Raw genomic sequence first — 19720 nt, 5'->3', positions numbered from 1 at the left:
AGGGCGCACTCCGAGTAAGAGGGCGCAGCGCCCCTGTTCCCCGGTTTAGACGAAAGCTTGGGAGCGTTTGAAGCATGAGGGGACTTCACACAGCTCCAGGGATCAGGCATGAGAGAGCTCAGAGTGAAAAATCTGAAATAATATTCTTGTCTTGAATTTTAATATAATAACAATGAAATGGAAGTCTGTTTAAATCAGATTTTTTGCTGAAAAATCTCATGCCTGAATACTGTATACATACAGAGACCCACAGAAAATAACACAAGTGATGCTTTAGAAGAATGCTTATAATTCGTTAAAATAATCACAGTGAATGAAAGTATTATTGGATTACATCAAATGTGTTTTCCTTCTGTAAGCTCGTAAAAATACAGATAGCTATAATATCATATATAAATTAAATTTTAATAAGATTTGACCAAAATAGTAACAACTCAATTAAATGAATACTGCACTGTTTTAATACTACTAAAATGCATCTCTCTCACTAAACATTTTCCAACAGAATTTTTAAAAAGCACTAGAAATACTATCAAAATCCTATCAGAATGCATCAAAGGAATTTGCTCATTTGCAAACTTTGAAAGTTTTCAAACAAATTTTAAAAATGGCACTATAAATACTACCATACTATCAAAATATACTCCACAAAGAAATTCACTCGAATGCAAAATTTTAGTACTATTAAAATACTCTCACTAGTAATCTTTCACTTAAAACCTCAAAACTCTATCAAAATCAATCACTTTCCAGATAATTCACTTGTAAACATTCACTTAAAACTTTCAAACATAAATTCAAAATAGCACTAAGACACTACCACACTATTCAAATACACTCATCAAACAAATTCGATAGTTACGGCCACCCGACCCAGCGTTAAAAATTTCCCAACTGAAATAAATTTGCGAGGCCCAGATGTAAACATACAGACTTCTAAACTTTGATCTGTGCGGTCAGTGAATCGCTTACCTTGCAAAATGTGTTGGTCTGGCTGGTTGAAAATTTGCTTATCCATGGAAATTCATTCTCCCATGCAACCTGGTATTTGCATTCTTATTTTTGCCGTTTGTTATTGGGTTTAGTGGCTATGATGAATGACTGCTTGTAAAAAATGTCAGACAGCCTGGGTGAATCCTACATTACGGAAGTGACTGTCGTTCTGTTCGTTGATTTGGTTAAAAATCAGTTGATGTCAGCAGTGTTTCTCATCTGATTCTGATTGGACATAATTGGGAGTATTTTTAATTTGTCGGTAGGGATTTCCCAAAACCGGGAGATTATCCAGTTTTTAACAAATACGATCAGGAAGCGGGAGACGGAGGCTAAAATCGGGAGCCTCCCACCGAAATCGTGAGGGTTGGCAAGTATGCATGTTATATTGCTTTAGACAATCTAAGAAGGAAGACGCTAAAAAGGAATACCCCTCAGAGGCTACGCAGGTTAGCATGCCTACTCGAGGAGCACTGCAAGTCTATTTCTGCAGCTCTCTCCTCTGAGGCCCACTTTACACGGGGACGGTATAAAACAAAAACGCAAAAGTCCGTTTTCGTTCTCACTTTTTTCCGCGTCTACACGACCGTTTTCAAGGAGGAAATCTGCGTCTATACGGTGACGCATAAATGTCTCCGCTATGTCTGCACGCATGCGCAACGTCTTCCGTCTTGTCTGATCTGCACATCTGCGCCGCTGTTCTGTCAAGTTATCCTACCAAGCTTACTACGCATGCGCGAAATCCAGGAGGGTAGGAAAATTCATGTTAGAACCTGTGTCTGTCTCAGTTCAGATGCGTTGACGTAAGAGCGCTCTGGAGCAGGGTTAAAACAAACCACACGAGTTAAATCAATCTGGTTTATTCAAGCACTGCTCAACGATACACAGAAAGAGCAGGGTTTATATACATCAGAAGCTTGCGTGACAAGATAAGTAAGGGGCTCGGGGGCACAAGGTCAACTCGCCAGATAAGGAGTCGTTTTTATTATACATGAAAGAGCAGACCATACACCCCCTAGAACAGGAGGAACCAGGAATGTGGTTTCAGCGAAACTAGAAGGTACAGAGAAAATAAAAGAGTATGTTCTCGCGATTATGCACGTTTACCAGGGTGTGAAAGGGTCATAAGTTCAGTACAGCTATGCACGAGAACACACATACAATCTTACAATCCCCTCTTTTATACTTTGTTTACAGAGTATAACTACAGTTTAGACTCTAATGTATTGACAGACATAACAAGACTGATTAGTATGTTGTTTAGCAGTCCAATTGGCAAATCGCCAAAAAACGTTGTCCTCGTGGCTGGCTTGAGCGGGATTCCCTGCTCCAAGCGCTAAGACCAATACCAGAAGGAAAGTCATACTGGTCACTGACTTTGTTCTTTCTGTGTCCACAGGATGTAGATAGTTGAAGGTAGCCCAGGCTCACGTGTCTTTCAGATTCCTCAGTTCAGAAGTCTGCGGGACGCACCGACCATCCCCTCTTTGTAGATCAGCCGAAACCGGATCACTCCGGATGCTGGAAAGGGGATCCCTGAAAAGGCCGTCAGCTATTGTCACAGCAACCTTCTGTAACACAAAACCCTGTTAGACATCATCATCATAGATTCAATTTACTATTGGAGCCTTCTTGATTCGGCTGGCGTGGATCCACTGTGGAAAAAGGTCAGTTAGTACAGCCGTTCGAGTTACAGCGAGCACATCCGTGGGTTCACTGTAGGGCGGTTCCTCCAAAGGAGCGCCTAATTTCGCAAATTTCTTTACCAACACTTTATCCCCTACCTCAAAGGGGTGAGTGGGTGCCTCAGGAATGGGAGGCTTTTTGGAATTTAGTCTCGTCCAGTACTCATCCAACACCCGCATGAGACCCACGGCGTACTCACTGAGATGTACATCAAGATCACTCGTTCCTATAGCCTGCATACCTCTGCGCCAGGGTGTAGGAAAAGGCCGGCCCATCACGAGCTCGTACGGAGACAGGTTGTCGAGGGCCACTTGAGCGGTCATTCGCATGTCAGCGAGGACTAAGGGTAAAATTTGTACCCAGTTTTTAGTGCCGGTTTCTTGCATGGCTTTACGCAGCTTACCCTTGATTGTTCTGTTTGCGCGCTCCACAATGCCGGAGGATTGTGGATGGTACGGGATGTGGAATCGCCAAAGGATTTTTAGGTCCTTACATAGTTCTTGGGTCACCTTAGAGGTGAACGGCGTCCCTTTGTCAGAGTCTATCCCTACCGGGAGGCCATAACGCGGAATGATTTCTTGCGTCAATTTGTTTACCGCCGTGCGAGCGTCTTCTTTCCCGCAAGGGAAAGCCTCCACCCATCGTGAAAATTTGTCGACCATGACCAAAAGATACTTAAAGGGGCCCTGCTTTGGCATGTGAGTGAAGTCAATCTGCCATTCCTGGAACGGCGTGTCAGGTATGGGAAGGTGCTGATGTACCGCGCCTGGTTTAGATGGATTATTCTGGGCGCACGTTAAACATCTGTCTAGAATGTGATGTACATCGGTGTGTATTTTGTCGATGCAAAATATTTTGGATAAATCCTCCACTACCCCCCTTCGTCCGCGGTGAGTGGGACCATGAAACTCGCGGACGAGGAAAGGAGTGCAATGTCTAGGCAAACAAAGGCGGCCCTGAGCATCGATCCGAACGCCGTCAGACGGCTGCGCGCCGCATGAGTCCCAGAAATGGTTGTCTGAGGCCGAAGCGGAGGCCTGGAGGGAGATCAAGTCAATGTCCGGAAGAACGGCACTAATCATGCGACTGGATGAGACCAGGGAGAGAGTAAGCGAAGGCGGAAAAACACCGGAGGCAGCCGCGGCTTTGGCAATGCGATCGGCGAGAGAGTTTCCCCTGATCTCAAAAGAGTCCCCAATACAATGAGCATGAGTCTTAACAATGGCTAAAGAGCGCGGGAGAAGACAGGCGGTGATTAAATCAGTAACAAGCGAAGAATGAGAAATGGGCTTACCGTCTGCAGTGGTGAACCCACGCGAAGCCCAAATCCGACCAAAGTCATGAGCAACGCCGAAAGCGTAGCGTGAATCAGTGTAGATAGTGACGTCTGTGTCCTGAGCAATAACACATGCACGGGTTAGAGCGTATAGTTCGGCAGCCTGAGCCGAGGAGAAAGGAAGAGAAAAAGCTTCAACAGTTTCATCAGGAAGGCGGCACACAGAATAACCACACACGAAAACGCCGTCAGAGGGGCGTGAGCACGAGCCGTCCACAAACAGCGAATCACCTGAAAGTAACGGGGTGGAGCGTAAGTCGGGGCGGATACTTGTCTCGAAAAGAATGCTAGAAATGCAGTCGTGTGTTTCAGAAGGAAGAAAATCATCCTGTGAATTGAGGAGGCGCTGAAGCGCGTGCGCGAGAGAATCAAAGGAGGAGGAGGGCTTAACAGTAAGGTTTTCGGTGGCCAAAAGAATAGACTCGTATCCAGAGCGACGCTGCGCAGATAAATGCTGGGTACTGAGGTTCTTTAAAACGTGCACTACATCATGTGAGGTGTGGAGAACGAGCGGGTGAGACAAAACCAGCCGTTCAGCGTCCGTGACCATGACAGCACATGCAGCCACCGCCCTGAGGCAAGCAGGGAGGCCCTGTGCCACAGAATCAAGAGTTTTAGAGAGGAACGCACAAGGCCGCATACCCCCCCCGTGCTCCTGCGCCAAAACCCCAGACGCAGTTCCCTGCTGGTTGCACACATATAAATGAAACGGCAAACGGTAATTCGGAAGTCCGAGAGCAGGGGCCGAGCATAAAGCCTGTTTCAAGGCCCTGAAGGCCGTCAGCATCTCATCAGACCACACCAGGGGCTGAGTCAAAGGGTCCGAGTGCAGAATTGCAGAGCGCAGACACTTGTCATAGGTGGAACAGTCAGGAATCCACTGGCGGCAGTAATTGATAAGTCCCAGAAAAGCCATGAGGGCGTGTTTGGTGGCAGGCACCTGAGTGTCTAGGATGACCTGCACACGCTCGGGGCTGAGCCTGCGGGAGCCCTGGGAGAGATCGTGACCCAGATATCGAACAGTGGGGAGGCAGAACTGAAGCTTAGTTCGTGAGACCTTGAAACCTTCTTGCGCCAGAAGAGAGAGGAGAGCGAGTGTGGCTTTAGCGCAAAGGTCCTCGTCCTCCGCCGTTACCAGAAGATCATCCGCGTATTGGAGCACGGAGGAGCCCGAGGGGAGGCACAAACCGGCCAAGGCGTCCCTAACCACGGCTGTAAAAACCGCGGGGGAATCGACATATCCTTGGGGTAACCTGGTCCATGTGTACTGCTTTCCCCTGTGCGTAAAAGCGAACAGGGGCTGCGTGTCGTGGCCCACAGGGACGCTGAAAAAGGCAGAACAGAGGTCAATCACAGAGAAAAACGCATGTTCACACGGAATCGAGGCCATAAGAGAGGGAACGTCTGGAACTAATGGGGCGACTGGGATAATTAACTCATTAATCTTACGCAAATCCTGGGTGAAACGCCACGTGCCGTTGGGCTTCTGCACCGGGTTCACTGGGGTGTTATAAGGGCTGACACAGGGAACAACCACACCTTGCTCTAGGAGAGAACACAGAACATCATCAATGCCAGACAGTTTAGCTGGGGAAAGGGGGTACTGTTTTACATATACTGGCGAAGAGTGTTTAATGACCGCCTCGTAAGGGGTACAGTTAACAAAGCCCACCTCGTCCTTATGTTCCGCCCAAAGAGAAGCTGGGAGATCAGAAAGAGAGGGTGTGAGGCAGGTAACGGCACAAGCAGCATTGAGAAGGTTATGGGGGAGAGAAAGAGAGGTGAGGGCAAGAGCAGCCGACGAGGTTTCGTCTGGTATGTCAACAACCATGTGTGAGCCACTAAAAGAAATAGAGAGCCCTAGGAGGCTCATGAGGTCCCGTCCAAGCAGGTTAAAAGGGCAATCAGGCATGCAAACAAAGGAGTGAGAAAACTTCAGTAAAGGATCAAGGGCACAAGTAACAGAAAGGGGGGGCGTGCAACTGGAATGGAAAGGAACCCCTTCTATTCCCACAGAGCTTACAGACCGTGTAGATAAAGGACCCGCATATTCCCTCCCCACTGAGGACATGGTAGCCCCGGTGTCGAGTAAAAAAGGATATTCAGTCCCTGCCAGGCATAAAACAATAGTGGGAAGATCTTCGTTAAGAGGGGAGCTGAATAAAAGATTTAACATAGCAACGGTCGGGGTTTCATCGCTCTGAGGGCAGCCCTATGGGCGGGCAGGATCTCTCTGCCCTGTGGGGCTTGAACCGGCGCGCATGACGGGTTTCTCGCGTTCCTGCTCATCTCGCTGTTTCGCATGACATTCTCTTATCCAGTGCCCCTCTTTTCCACAATAGTGGCACTTTCCATTTCTCCTCCCTCCCCCGCCGCGCGGTCCCGTTCGGCGACCCCTCTCCTGTCGTCCCTCCGCTCGTCCGCCCGGCACGACGGATAAACATGCTTTATTCGTTTTACAGTCTAAAAGACCATCGCTCTCCAGCGTGCGCACCCGCTCCCCGGCCTGACGGAGGACCAGATTATTCCGGTCACTCCAGTGATGTTTTAAAACGCTCTGTATTTCGGGGCGACAATTAGACAGAAAGGTGGACAAGAACATTGGGTTCGGGTTTGCCAAATCAAGTTCAAGACCTCCCAAATGTTGCCAAACTTCCCCAAAGCGCTTCCAGAAAGCCGACGTCAGCTCAGAACGCTCCTGTTTGCAATTAGTGACCTGTGACAGGTCTCTATTTGCTTGTTTTAAGGCGAGCAGGTATCGCGTCAATTGCTCACGAAGCTGCTGCAGTGCGTTCGGCGTGTCCTTCCAAAAGAAGGTAGTCACGGTGCGCCGACGCGGGCGACCGTCATCCCCTTCATACTCTTCCTTAATATTTTCAGCTTGATCATTGACGGGGGCGAGAACCTGAACGTTTTCTAACAGGGCTGTCTCATCATATGCGCCTCCTAATTTATTTTGCAGAATAAACCGGTAATCAGCTCCCGTAAGCTGACAATTACGAGAAACATTAATTAACTGATCAACAAAAAGCAAGGGCTTATCGGGTGACGGAAGAAGCGAGATGATGTCCTTAAGAGCCGACGGGGACGGAGGAGTTATATCAATACCACTGCGCTTTGCAACCCATACACAAGCAGCGTTTTGTGGCGGATAAGGACGCGAGCCGGCGTCTGGACCCACACCATCGGGATTATCCCAATCATCATCATCAGTGTCATCATCGGTGTCGTCACTACTTTCTTCGTCTTTGCCGTTCTTGGCTGATGCAGGCGCACCCTTTATCCCTCCGGGACGCTGCCCTCTGTCAACCGTGGGGGGGGGGCACGCAGACACAGCAGCCAGGGACGGATAAATTTTAGGAATCGTTTTTGCAGCTGACGGCGATTTACCAGTAATTTTTCCAGCCTTACTATAAGGTGGAGGTTTACTATCTAACGAGGCTGGAGGAGCAGAATGAGATTTGGATTTTCCTAGCGCCGCCTCCTCCGTTTCCTTGGTGACGGGTGCAGCCCGAGGCTTCGGGATGGATTTCAGGACTGAACGGGGAGTATAAGCCTGTTTAAAATTATCCCAAATCTTCTTCATATCATACCATTTGGCATATCCTTCCCGCATATACGGGCGATCCCATCCGGGGTCCCCTAATCCCTCATAAATCATGCGATGGGCCGATGCAAGATAACCAGGATCGAAAGTACCTCGGCGAGGATATGAAGGAATTTGAGGGTTGGCCTCGGTCCAACCTGCCAAATTATCGAGCCAAGGAGAAACATAATAAGCGAAACCGCACCTAGTCATCCATTCGGCCGGGGTTTCCCCTGGCGCAGGCTTAGGGAACGAGCTTCCCATCGTACAATGACAACAAACGGATCTGAAGAGGAACAGACAACAAATATAGTACAAATTTGTATAGCGCGCTCTTCCTGGACTCGAACCAGGGAAAACTGTCCTCCGTAGGACACTACGAAACTACTGCCAACCAGGTAGTCAATCAAACATGTCTTACCTGATTGAGAGTATCACGTCGGGGTCACCAAATTGTTAGAACCTGTGTCTGTCTCAGTTCAGATGCGTTGACGTAAGAGCGCTCTGGAGCAGGGTTAAAACAAACCACACGAGTTAAATCAATCTGGTTTATTCAAGCACTGCTCAACGATACACAGAAAGAGCAGGGTTTATATACATCAGAAGCTTGCGTGACAAGATAAGTAAGGGGCTCGGGGGCACAAGGTCAACTCGCCAGATAAGGAGTCGTTTTTATTATACATGAAAGAGCAGACCATACACCCCCTAGAACAGGAGGAACCAGGAATGTGGTTTCAGCGAAACTAGAAGGTACAGAGAAAATAAAAGAGTATGTTCTCGCGATTATGCACGTTTACCAGGGTGTGAAAGGGTCATAAGTTCAGTACAGCTATGCACGAGAACACACATACAATCTTACAATTCAACAGTAGTTTTGTCCCACCGATCAGCTGGGCTGATAGAAAATCGGTGAGAATTTCACGCATTTGCCGATTTTTATGTTTTGTGCGTATTGGTCGAGTCTTTGGCCGAGTCAAATAATTTGTAATGACTTGTTTTGAATAATAAAACGGTCTGTATGAGAACTTGCTAGGATAACTTTACAGAACACCGGTCCGGCTGAGGTACTGTAGTGCTCGAGGGAGGAGCAGGAGCAAACCGAAACTCTTTTAATCTGTCTTTATTAAGTAACACTCACTCTTATTTCGGTGAAGAAGAGAAAAGGCAGTGTCCATCTCAGCAAAATAAACCCGTTCGGCTGCTAGTTTTGTTTTCAGTCTCGGGTTTATGGTTTCACGAGCGGCTTGAATAGGCGGCGCGCGCGTGCACGCACACGCGTGTGCGCGTAACTTGGCGACACCAAACTGAGGAGCTCCAGCCGGGCGGGTGAGCAGGAAAACACATCTACTGCATTAAAACACAGAGCAGCTTGAAGGTCCGTTGGATCGATGTAATCAGACATGCTCTTACTTTTTTACTTACTTTCTTACTTCCCGGGCTGGCATGTACAGTATATGACACATGTATGACGTAAACGCGTACCCGATGTGAGCAGATCTGAGCAGAGTTTCGCGTATTGGGTAGTTTAGACGGATACGCAACGGGGGCCGTTTTTAAACTTATCCACTTTGGAAGGCGTTTTCAACTTTATCCGTTTTTCAGCCTCGGAAACGCCGTCCTCGTGTAAACGAAAGGCACTTCTGATAAAATATTTAGTCGTTTTTACCCGACAGCGTCCTCGTGTAAACGGGCCCTGAACTCAAATCGGCTTTCACCTTGCTTGAAGCCAAACTTGATGCTGTACAGACCACTGTGACTGACTTCGGTGAGTGAATAACAGTGTGGGAAATGAGGCTGGACCAGCAGACATTGACCAGTAATTTTTGCATTTGTCCATCTGTATTTCAAAAGCATCAAACCAGATGACCCATGAAAAATGGTAAAGATATGGGTCTAATCTACTTCTAATTTTCTTCCAAATGTTACACTGGGCGAATACATGATGTCGTAACATGGCCTGTGACTGGCCAATCACAGATGCTCTCGAGGAAGGACAAGTCGCCTCTCATCAGCGAATAAGAGTGCATTCTGGCATGACTCCACGCGATGCTGTTATCAGCTAGATGGGTATACCACTAATGTTAAAACAAAATGGACTACTACAGGTTTTGGACCGGAGAAAGTGTTTTTTTCCATTGTATTTTAACCCTCTGGGGTCGAGAGCTGCTCCAGTGAAGTTCGGCAGATTTAGAATGAATAGGTCATGGATTTAGATAAATATCTTTTGAGGTTTTTTTTTTTTTTTTAAATCATACAAGCATGATAAATATATTGACAGAAACTTTACACTTTCCTATGTGCCCACTGCTAAATAATGTATATGTTTTGAATTACCTAAATTAGATAAAACATAATAGGCCTTAAGGTGAACCCCGTTTTTGTTTCATCTCGCTCCGACGTCTCCGAACTACGAAATATTTATTTTAAAATTAAGAATGAGTACTAGAAAGTGTGGCGAAAAAAGTTCTTGCCTTATAATCCTGTCAATTCCTCGCACCGAGCGATTGCGTGGCGAACTATTTTCCTCTAAAAATGACGTGTCGGGACATCACGTGACCGGTCTGGACCAATCGTGTTGCCGATTTTTGACCACAGATCAGCTGACAGCTTGCGTAATTACAGTCACATTAGTAGAAAGTCTCCAAAACACCCTCCAAAGTGGGTGAAATGTCTTCTAAGTCCTAAATAGTGCTTTAAATACATCACTAAGACAATATTGCATATATGTGGTATATTGAAGTGTTTATATTATTAGAATAAAAATAATTTTTATCACCATTATTATAGTACAAAATATGGTGTAATGGTCTATGACTAGGACCATTCATGTATTCATTCTCTTAGGTTATTAACTATAAAGTACTGATCAACCATAAAACAATTTGCTTGAAAAACAAACCTACAATGTTACACAGGCAGTAATGGAATAGAGTATTGACTCGTCATTGTGGGCTATACACACCATGGATTAGCCATAAAATGGCATATATAATATATAGGCAATGCGTGTGATTTCAGATCAAGATTTAAGAAATTGTGCAGGAAGGAGAAGAGTCCATAGGAATAATAATACAACCTATATATAATATTGCAGTTCTATTGCTCAGTTCAGAGGCACAATGGCAGGGATTCAAGTATTCACTACCTATGCAGCGGCACAGTAGAGGTAGGTAAACGCACTAGGCAGCACTATGCACCTGCAGCAGCGGCAACAAAGATGATGCAAGACTGAGTCATCATACATCACACAACAGAACTATGTGGCAAATTGCAAACTTTAATAGAAAATGTAAACAACAAAACAGTGATATATACACATTACAAATGCAAATTTATATATACACAAAAAAAAAAAATATATATATATATATATAAAGTCCTGTGGCACAGTGCAAAAAGGCAGGGGTCAGCATCCAGGCAATGACCTAGGTGTCAGTGAAAGAGAGAGAGAGGGGGGAAGACACACACACACAAACATTCAGTCAGGTGCTACTCCTCGTCATCACTGTCAGGGCACTGGTCGTCTTCCTTGTCCTCTGTCTCCTTCATATTTGAGCAATTGCTACACCTGCACAAGTCCGTGCAACAGACTCCTGCAGAGACACAAGAGCATCTGCCAGTCCTTCGATTGACTTCACCATGTCAATGAACTTCTTTCTCAGATGGGCCATTCTCAGCACCTCCTGGTTGATAATCAGCCTTTGCCGGATGATCCTCTCACAGAACGCCTTGTAGCTTATTTCATATGTTGGCTCATTCCTTCAGAAAATACAGCAGAATATACATAATATTTAGATTAGGTTTCAGAGTTTACTTCATTGACAGTACACAAGTACAGGGGAACAAAATACAACTTACACAAGGTGCAATGTTTACATGCTAAATTGAATGTATGTATTATCTGAAGTATTTAGAAAAGAAATGCAGATAGATATTGCCAACCACTACTACACTAACCTAAATAAACATGCGCATGCATGCACGCACACGCGCGCGTGCGCACACACACACAGTGCTGTGACTAATTGTCTTCACATTGAACAGTAGCAAGTAGCATTCTATGGTCATGTATGAGAAGTTAGTACATGGCTTACTTGTCCTTCTCTTGTCTAGCAGGCTCATTCAGAAATCTGGTGTACTGCTGGTAGCAGCTCTTGTGGTACTGCACCTCCAGAGCCACACAGTCTTTGTCCTTAATGTGTACCAGAATACTGTGGTCATTGTATTCCACCGTTTGAAGGTAAATTCCTGGGTCACTCCATGCTTCACAGAAGCTATATGCATATAGCACTGCTTACGTGCAAGAAGTTTTCTCCTTTTTGCCGTTATTTCCAAACTTTCCTCTCCTCCACTGCTGCTAGACGAGGCTGTGGCGGCTGCCATGTTGGTCTCTTGTTTACGAAATGGGCTACGTCGCGGGTGTTTATGGGATACGTCAGCAACCGTGGAACCTGTTCTGTAGCGAAATCTTATTCCGCGGTGCCAAAATATCATTCCGCGCCGATTACATTAGTTCGCTTTTTCAAGCCTTCGTGCGAAAAATTGACAGCATTACAAGGTGAGAACTTTTTGATGACATCATTTCATAATACGTCCATTTTTAAGAATTGGATATTATGTAGTTCGGAGACGTTGGAGCGGAATCTTGTTTCTGAAAGACTTTTCGGGGTTCACCTTACGGCCTTATAAGACTTGTCACCTTACTCAGTCACACCGGAGTCAGAGCGCTGAGCACCCACTTGCGCCATTCATAAAAGACTGTTCCCATGGTAACGGCATGATGGTCACTTTCATTCTTTCGGTTTTGATTGGTTTCTCTTTCACGGTGTTTTTTCTTCTATTTTCTAAGTTCTAGTCCAGCAGATTTTAGTCTGAATGCCAAATGATATGACCATGTCTACTTTTGAGTAATTTTAAGTCATTTTGTTACAAAGTTACTTGGAATCTCAGACTCAAAATTTTAACTCTGTTATGTAAGAAGAGTTGTATTATTAATTACTAAATTTCTTATAGACTTATTATAAATATAGTATAAAAAGTCATTGTTGACATAATGTTTTCATGAGTGTAGGGCTGTGTGATGTCCCCTTAATTGGCATCGACGATGTTTACAGTGCAAACATCGTGATGGACGATCATATCGTGGGCGGGGGGGATTTTAATACCACATTATTAAATATATTATTATTATTATTATTAAAAGTATTAGATACTCATCCGAGGCTTTGGCACGTAAAGAAAAAAAGCGCTAGGTGATAGAGCTGTGGTCAAAAAATCGATCCACGATTCGATATCGATTCACGTGAAAAAAAACACGATATCGATCCAACAACATGTGAATCGATTTCTTCCAGGTGCCTATAACACTATTTTCTCGAATGCGCAAGGGACTATTTTCTCCAACGCGCAAGGAGCACTATAAAAGCGGGTGCCGGCAAAACGAAACTTATAAAGAAAACAAGAAGATGGACGAAGCTGCCCTGTTAAAAACACCGCCGGGGATGAAGTCGGATGTGTGGAAACACTTCGGCTTCAAACGGTATGAGGACAGAGACGAACTGGACAAAACGAATGCAGTTTGCAAGTTGTGCCAAATAGAAGTAAAATATCTGGGCAATACCACCAATCTAAAGAAACCATTTATCCAGGCACCACCCCGAGACAGCTAGTGCTAAACCTGACGCGAAGCAGACGGCACTTGAAAATGCATTTGGTGTGAAATTTCCCCCACAGTCTAAGCGTGCTATGAGCCTTACAGAGGGAGTCGGGATCTTTATTTGTAAAGACCTCCGCCCCTACAGCGTAGTTGAAAATGCTGGGTTTAGGCTACTAGTAAAGAGGTTAGAGCCACGCTACGTCTTGCCCAGCCGAAAACATCTAAGCGAGACAGTAATTTCTTGACTGATGAGCTATTTTTTTTTTTTTGTGTTCAGAAACCCTGACCTGGGTATGTTATTTAACTAGAAGAGGGCCACCAAATGTCATAGTTTGTTACACTCTGAGACTTATCAGTCAAACATAATTTCTTGACTGATGAGCTATTTTTTTTGTGGTCAGAAACCCAGACCTGGGTATGTTATTTAACTAAAAGAGGGCCACCAAATGTCATAATTTTGATTTAGACTTCAAATAAAACCTGGATATGTTTCATTCCAAAATAAATAAGCTTTCTTTCAAACTTGAACTCTTGTCTCTCTGTGTGTCCCTCTTACACATACACAGATACAAGCACAAACAGACATGGAGCTGTTTGTCAATAGGGTCAGTTTTTATTTAAAAGTTTTAAAGTGACAATACAGCAATATGTACATGAATCGATATCGAATCGGATCGAATCGTGGATCGAATCGGATCGTGACCTAATGAATCGAAATCGAATCGATCCAGGAAATCCGGATCGATTCCCAGCCCTACTAGGTGATGTGGAATATTTGGCCTTGATAACGGATATGTGGTCCAGCTGCAACATGATGCCCTATGTCAGCTACCGTACATTATGTGGACCGAGAGTGGGCAGTGCAGTCCAAATGCCTGCAGACGAGTTTCATGCCAGAGACACATTCAGCGGACAATTTAGAAGACGCATTGCGCAAGACACTTGCCGAATGGAAAATAGAAGAGAAAAAGATCGCCTGCAACAATGGGGCGAATATTGTCACAGCCATCAGGCAATTGAAATGGCCGTGGTTAAGTTGTTTTGGGCACAATTTGAACCTGGCCATAACCAACTCGCTTGCACAACAGAGGGCCAGTACAGACCGAGCGTTTGGAGTTTGCCGAGCAGTCAACACTGCGTTTGCGCACAGTTGGCTTCGGAGAAATGCGCAGGTGGAAATGAACCTCCCCGAGCACTCACTGATCACGGTAAGATATTAATCTGCTCTAACAATGAAAGACTAGTATTCAAACTATGAGAAGAAACTACACTTAAGCTATTACTCATTGTTTATTTACACCATATCAATTGAAGATGCATTTCGGCCTTTAGTGCGCACTTGAACGCGCTAATTTTTCCAATTTATTAGTGTTTGAATTATTGCACCAGCTTTTAAAATCATGATTTAATATATTTTTTTTTTTTACTGTCTTTACATTTGTCAGACTCACCTTCATTCTTCCATTTGGTTTGACATTATGGCTTAGAGTGGACCATTTTGTGTCTGAAAGTAGGCCTATTTACCAGATTAAAGTTATTTGACTTCTGCCGAAGTCTGCACTTCACTGCCGTTTGGGGTGCGATATTTCCCGACTGAAGTCGTTAATAGTGGCTATTTGTTTGAACAACATGACAAATTTTACATTAAAAGTATAGTGTAGGCTAAAAAATGAAGTCAATTTATTATTAGTAGCATACTGTATTTGTGTAACCACATGTTATGTTCACTAGCACGTCCCTGCACCATAGCCTACATGAACAAGCAGTAATAGGATATTACTTTATAATGATTTATATAATTATGTATTTATAATTGTTATATAATATATTTATATATGTTTTTTTTTATTAAAGATATTTTTTTGGGCTTTTTGCACCTTTATTGGATAGGACAGTGTAGAGACAGGAAATGAGCGGGAGAGAGAGAGACGGGAAGGGATCGGGAAATGACCTCGGGCCGGAATCGAACCCGGGTCGCCCGCATTCATGGTATGGCGCCTTAACCACCTGAGCCACGACGCCCCAATATATTTATATATTAAACAAAACTAACTAACTAAACTAACAAAAAACTAACTTTTTAGGTTAAATAGGCCCAGATGATACCGTATATGCATGATTATGACAGGAGGGGGCATGGTGTCACGATGGTGGCTTTCCATTGTGATGGATGACCACCATCGTCGATGGACGATGGCATCGTCTATCGGCACAGCCCTACATGAGTGTTATTATAGTACCTATATATGAGTCTCAGTAAGTTGTAACCAACTGGAACATCCTTGCCCCCATACTCTTTTCTAGACATGGAACTGACCTGTGTGTGCTACTGTTTTCTTGGATATAACTTTTTAAGCATGTTTCTCTTGAATCTTCTGACGTTTTCTTGTAAATTATATTCAAGTTGTAGTGTAATTAGCAACTAATGTCTAGTGTAATTTGGCCTTTGAAGATCACAAAAATGTGCCTGGAAATAGCTGAGAAGCCATTTCCAGGTATCTAAAGCCCTTCAGTTTCCAGGGCCCTAAGACGGGCCCTGGATCCCCGGCCACATTGTTCCAGGCCTTTGGCCTGTCATTCTGACAGGCTGAAACTTGGGCAGACAGACAACATTTCAGATTTGTCTGTCCTGTGATGGTCTGTTTTTAAAGTGTATGTAATGCCTTTTTGTAATGCTTTAAAATGTATATCATTAGTAGCGACCAAAATGAATTAATAAAGCAGGGGAGATAATAAATTATTTGTTAGTTTTGTGCTTGATGATAAAATATCAATAAATTGCAGCTTCTGGATCCCGGAAGAAGGCGACCTTGCCTCAGAGCAAATCTTGCATGACGTCACACATGGAACCCTGGTTATCTGGGTCATTTCAGTTCATCTGACTGTGCTTGTTTACTCACTGAGATTGGATATTGCTGTAGGAATCTTGCAAAAATAATGATGGGAAAGCGCGGAGTTGTTTGGATGTTCAAATCCATATACAACAGTACATTCAGTTCACGAATTTCCGAGAAAAGGCACTAATCTAAAGCAACAGTGGGTGAAGTCTGCAAACAAAACTTGTACCCCCTGTCAAGAAGAGGAGAGCTATGAAAAGTTGATCACAGCCTGTGTAAATATGCATCTTCTTTTTATTGTTATCAGTTAATAACCACCAGCTAATGATCTAGAGTCAAGGCACGAAATAGACAATAATATATGCATATTTGTATCTATTATAAAATTATAATTATGATATTTATTAGTACATGCAGTGGAACTTGTACATGATTTTATACAAATGTAATTAAAATTTCCAGCTGTTGTCCCATGCCACTGCATCTACCCAAATCAAGACAGAATCACGACTAGAGAATTATTGGAGCAAAAGAAACCTATTTATTTCATAAATGACATTTGATCTGACATTTGGACAGTTCGTCGATTTCCCCCATTCTCGCCCACTTCATATTTTCTTTCAATAATTACTGTCTCAGTCCTGCGCGCTTTGGCATGCACACCAGAAGGACTCTCGGGCACGCTCTGGATTGTGCACATGCCAAGCGGACACTCGAATGCGCGCTGTTAATTATGCACACCTGTGTGTGATTTTAAGATGCATGTGTGCCTATAAAAGGACTGTCAATGCACACTTGGTGCGAAGTATTACGTGAGGTTTGTACATTTTGCCGAACCTTTTTCCTCCATGTTGATCTCCTGCTTTTCCAATCCCTGTTCCTAGTTTCTGTTTTTGGTCTGTGCCTGTGATACTCTTTGCCTTGCCTGACCCATTGCTTGTTTCTCATTTATGATCTTGCCTGCCGTTTTGGATTGTTTGCCTGTTTTGTCAGTTTTATTAATAAACGTACTTCTGCACTTGCATCCGTCCCCTACCTATCCCCTGACACGTTGAATAAGTGTACGCTTTAAAGATTACATTTCTGCATTTATTCAGATACATGTAAATATTTTCCTGATATTTTGCAGTGGCCAGCTTAGAATAAAATATCCACAAACCAATCTGTTTCTCCAGTTCTCTCTGGCTGGTGATGCGCTGTTGGCAGTGAGTGGGACTGTCATGAACTGAGTGAACTGGCATCTGTTTTGTCATTTTGGGGGCTCGAGAAGGTAACCATTTACTCTGGAATATCCTTGATAATCTTCTGCCCCTGCATCCGACATAGGAATCACTATCAGAATTCTCTCCAGAACATGATTCCATATCAAGACTGGTCTAACCACTGCTGCACATATGAACGAAACTGATACCTGGATCCTTGTTACACGTGTGACGTCACGCGTCTCTTTGGGATCTTCTGGATCAGTCTCGGCAGATTCCGTGAAAATCGGCTGATCTTATTGATTTTACCATCAATTTATGGCCTTTTGGATCAGCTATGGTTCGAAAACACATGGTCAATCAACGTAATTGTTGCTTTGTACAAGGAAAAAAGTGGGGTTGAGAGGCATTACATACACTTTAAAATTCCTTATTTCCCACACTGTAATAACATGCATAACATTCCCAGACTGCACTTTAGACCACATGTAAATGGTGTACACCATCCTTTTATATTTATGGTATCGTTAACATGCATGTTCACAAGCCAAAATGATAAGATGCTGCAGCAGACTTGCTGCGTACACACGTGTTGGCTATCCAGCTACTATAATAATAATCTCATCTTCTCATTATCTCTAGCTGCTTTATCCTGTTCTACAGGGTCGCAGGCAAGCTGGAGCCTATCCCAGCTGACTATGGGCGAAAGGCGGGGTACACCCTGGACAAGTCGCCAGGTCATCACGGGGCTGACACATAGACACACAACCATTCACATTCACGTTCACACCTACGGTCAATTTAGAGTCACCAGTTAACCTAACCTGCATGTCTTTGGACCGGGGGGGGAAACTGAAGCACCCGGAGGAAACCCACGCGGACACGGGGAGAACATGCAAACTCCGCACAGAAAGGCCCTCGCCGGCCACGGGGCTCGAACCCAGAACCTTCTTGCTGTGAGGCAACAGCGCTAATCACTACACCACCATGCCGCCCAATAATAATAATTATTATTATTATTGGATGATTGCTTGGAATTTAGTCTGTCGTCCCCCCCAAAAAAAAAAAAAAAAGGGTTAGAGCAACAATGTTTCTGGGGATGTTCAGTAAGTACAGCCTACAGCTATGTTATGGTCATGTCACGTAACAAGTGTTTTATACTGAAGGACAGAACAATCAGTCTGTATTAAAATGAGGCATGTGTGTGGAACACATGGAAGTCTTAGTTTGATGAGCATAAGATCAGGCCCTCCCTGAGGGGGCAACTAGTTTCACCCTCTTGGACTCTCAGCTACAGATGGCTGTGCTGTCATCAGGATTTGAACTTATGCTCTCTGGGTAATATAGCGAATGCTTTTCTGTCATGTCACTAGCAGGGCCCTAAACTTAAAGCGGTTCAGTAAGGCTTCTGTAGTTCCTGTTGTTTTTGAGGAAGAAAAAGGTGAAAGTAATCAGTTGTCAGCTCACACACAAACAACCCATAATTCACATGACACGCCTACAGATTTTCTTACCTTCTAGAAATGTTAGTTTTCTAACTCAAGTTACTAAGAATAGGTGACGAAGTAAAGAAACTGACGATCACTATGTTAAATTCCTGCTTTTCTTTCTGTCTGAACAGACGTCAGGCTGGATTCTCAATAGGAAGCACCTCTACGCCACTCCCGACCTGCAGTCCCACACACACTCCCCTGCAAACCTCCTTACACACTCCTGCACACGCCTCCTTACACACACACACTCCCCGTCTTAGTCCGATCTGCCGGAGTCCAATGAAACCCTCTGAACGCAGCTTCGAGCCCAAAAACCTGCTCACGCTCTTTGACGAAGCTTCTCTAGAGAGCGAGCCATAGCAAGACAATGCTTTGTATTTAGTTACTGTAAACATTCAGAAAAATGTTGTAAAGATTTCATATATTTTCATTTTTTGCATTTTCAACTACTTTTTTTTTTAAATACTTTAATGAGATTAAGATGCTGTATTACGTATATTCAAATATTATGTCAGAATGGTGCAATATATGTTGCTATTTTTCTTAACTCTATAAATGTGTGACTTTTGTGATGACTGTGTGAACCCTTGTGTGTAATTAGGGAAGCTATTGATGACTAAAGATCAAATTGTGCTCATTTGTGCTGTTTTGTTTACCTAATCAGTGTATTTTTGTCCACATGACGAACATACTACAGAGTTCCACAACACTACTGAGATCACCAAGCCATTTTAAAACATGATCCACGACACAATCTTCAACACTGATAAGCTGCCTTTTTTTTTTAAATAAGACCACACAGTAATTAAGAGAGGCTCTTGAGTGCTTGGTTTAGGATGGGGAAATCCAGACCTAAGGAGGACATGTACAGTGTCTTGCAAAAGTATTCATCCCCCCAGTGTTTGTCCTGTTTTATCGCATTACAAGCTGG

The 19720-nt window shown here is 44.0% G+C and overlaps 1 protein-coding gene across 1 annotated transcript in view; it reads left to right on the top strand.

Annotated features, from left to right (window-relative positions):
• Positions 1-19426, top strand: part of pkmyt1 (protein kinase, membrane associated tyrosine/threonine 1) — a 40627-nt gene extending 21201 nt beyond the window's left edge. The window contains exon 8 of the mRNA XM_060939361.1: positions 18918-19426. Coding sequence (XP_060795344.1) covers positions 18918-19149 — 232 coding nt within the window. The 3' untranslated portion in view covers positions 19150-19426. The remainder of the gene's footprint in view (positions 1-18917) is intronic.
• Positions 19427-19720: the final 294 nt, after the last annotated feature.

The sequence above is a fragment of the Neoarius graeffei genome, chromosome 14, assembly GCF_027579695.1.
Source record: "Neoarius graeffei isolate fNeoGra1 chromosome 14, fNeoGra1.pri, whole genome shotgun sequence".
NCBI classification, from domain to species: Eukaryota; Metazoa; Chordata; class Actinopteri; order Siluriformes; family Ariidae; genus Neoarius; species Neoarius graeffei.
The sequence above is the reverse complement of the archived record's forward strand: the minus strand, read 5'-3'. Positions and strand labels throughout refer to the sequence as shown.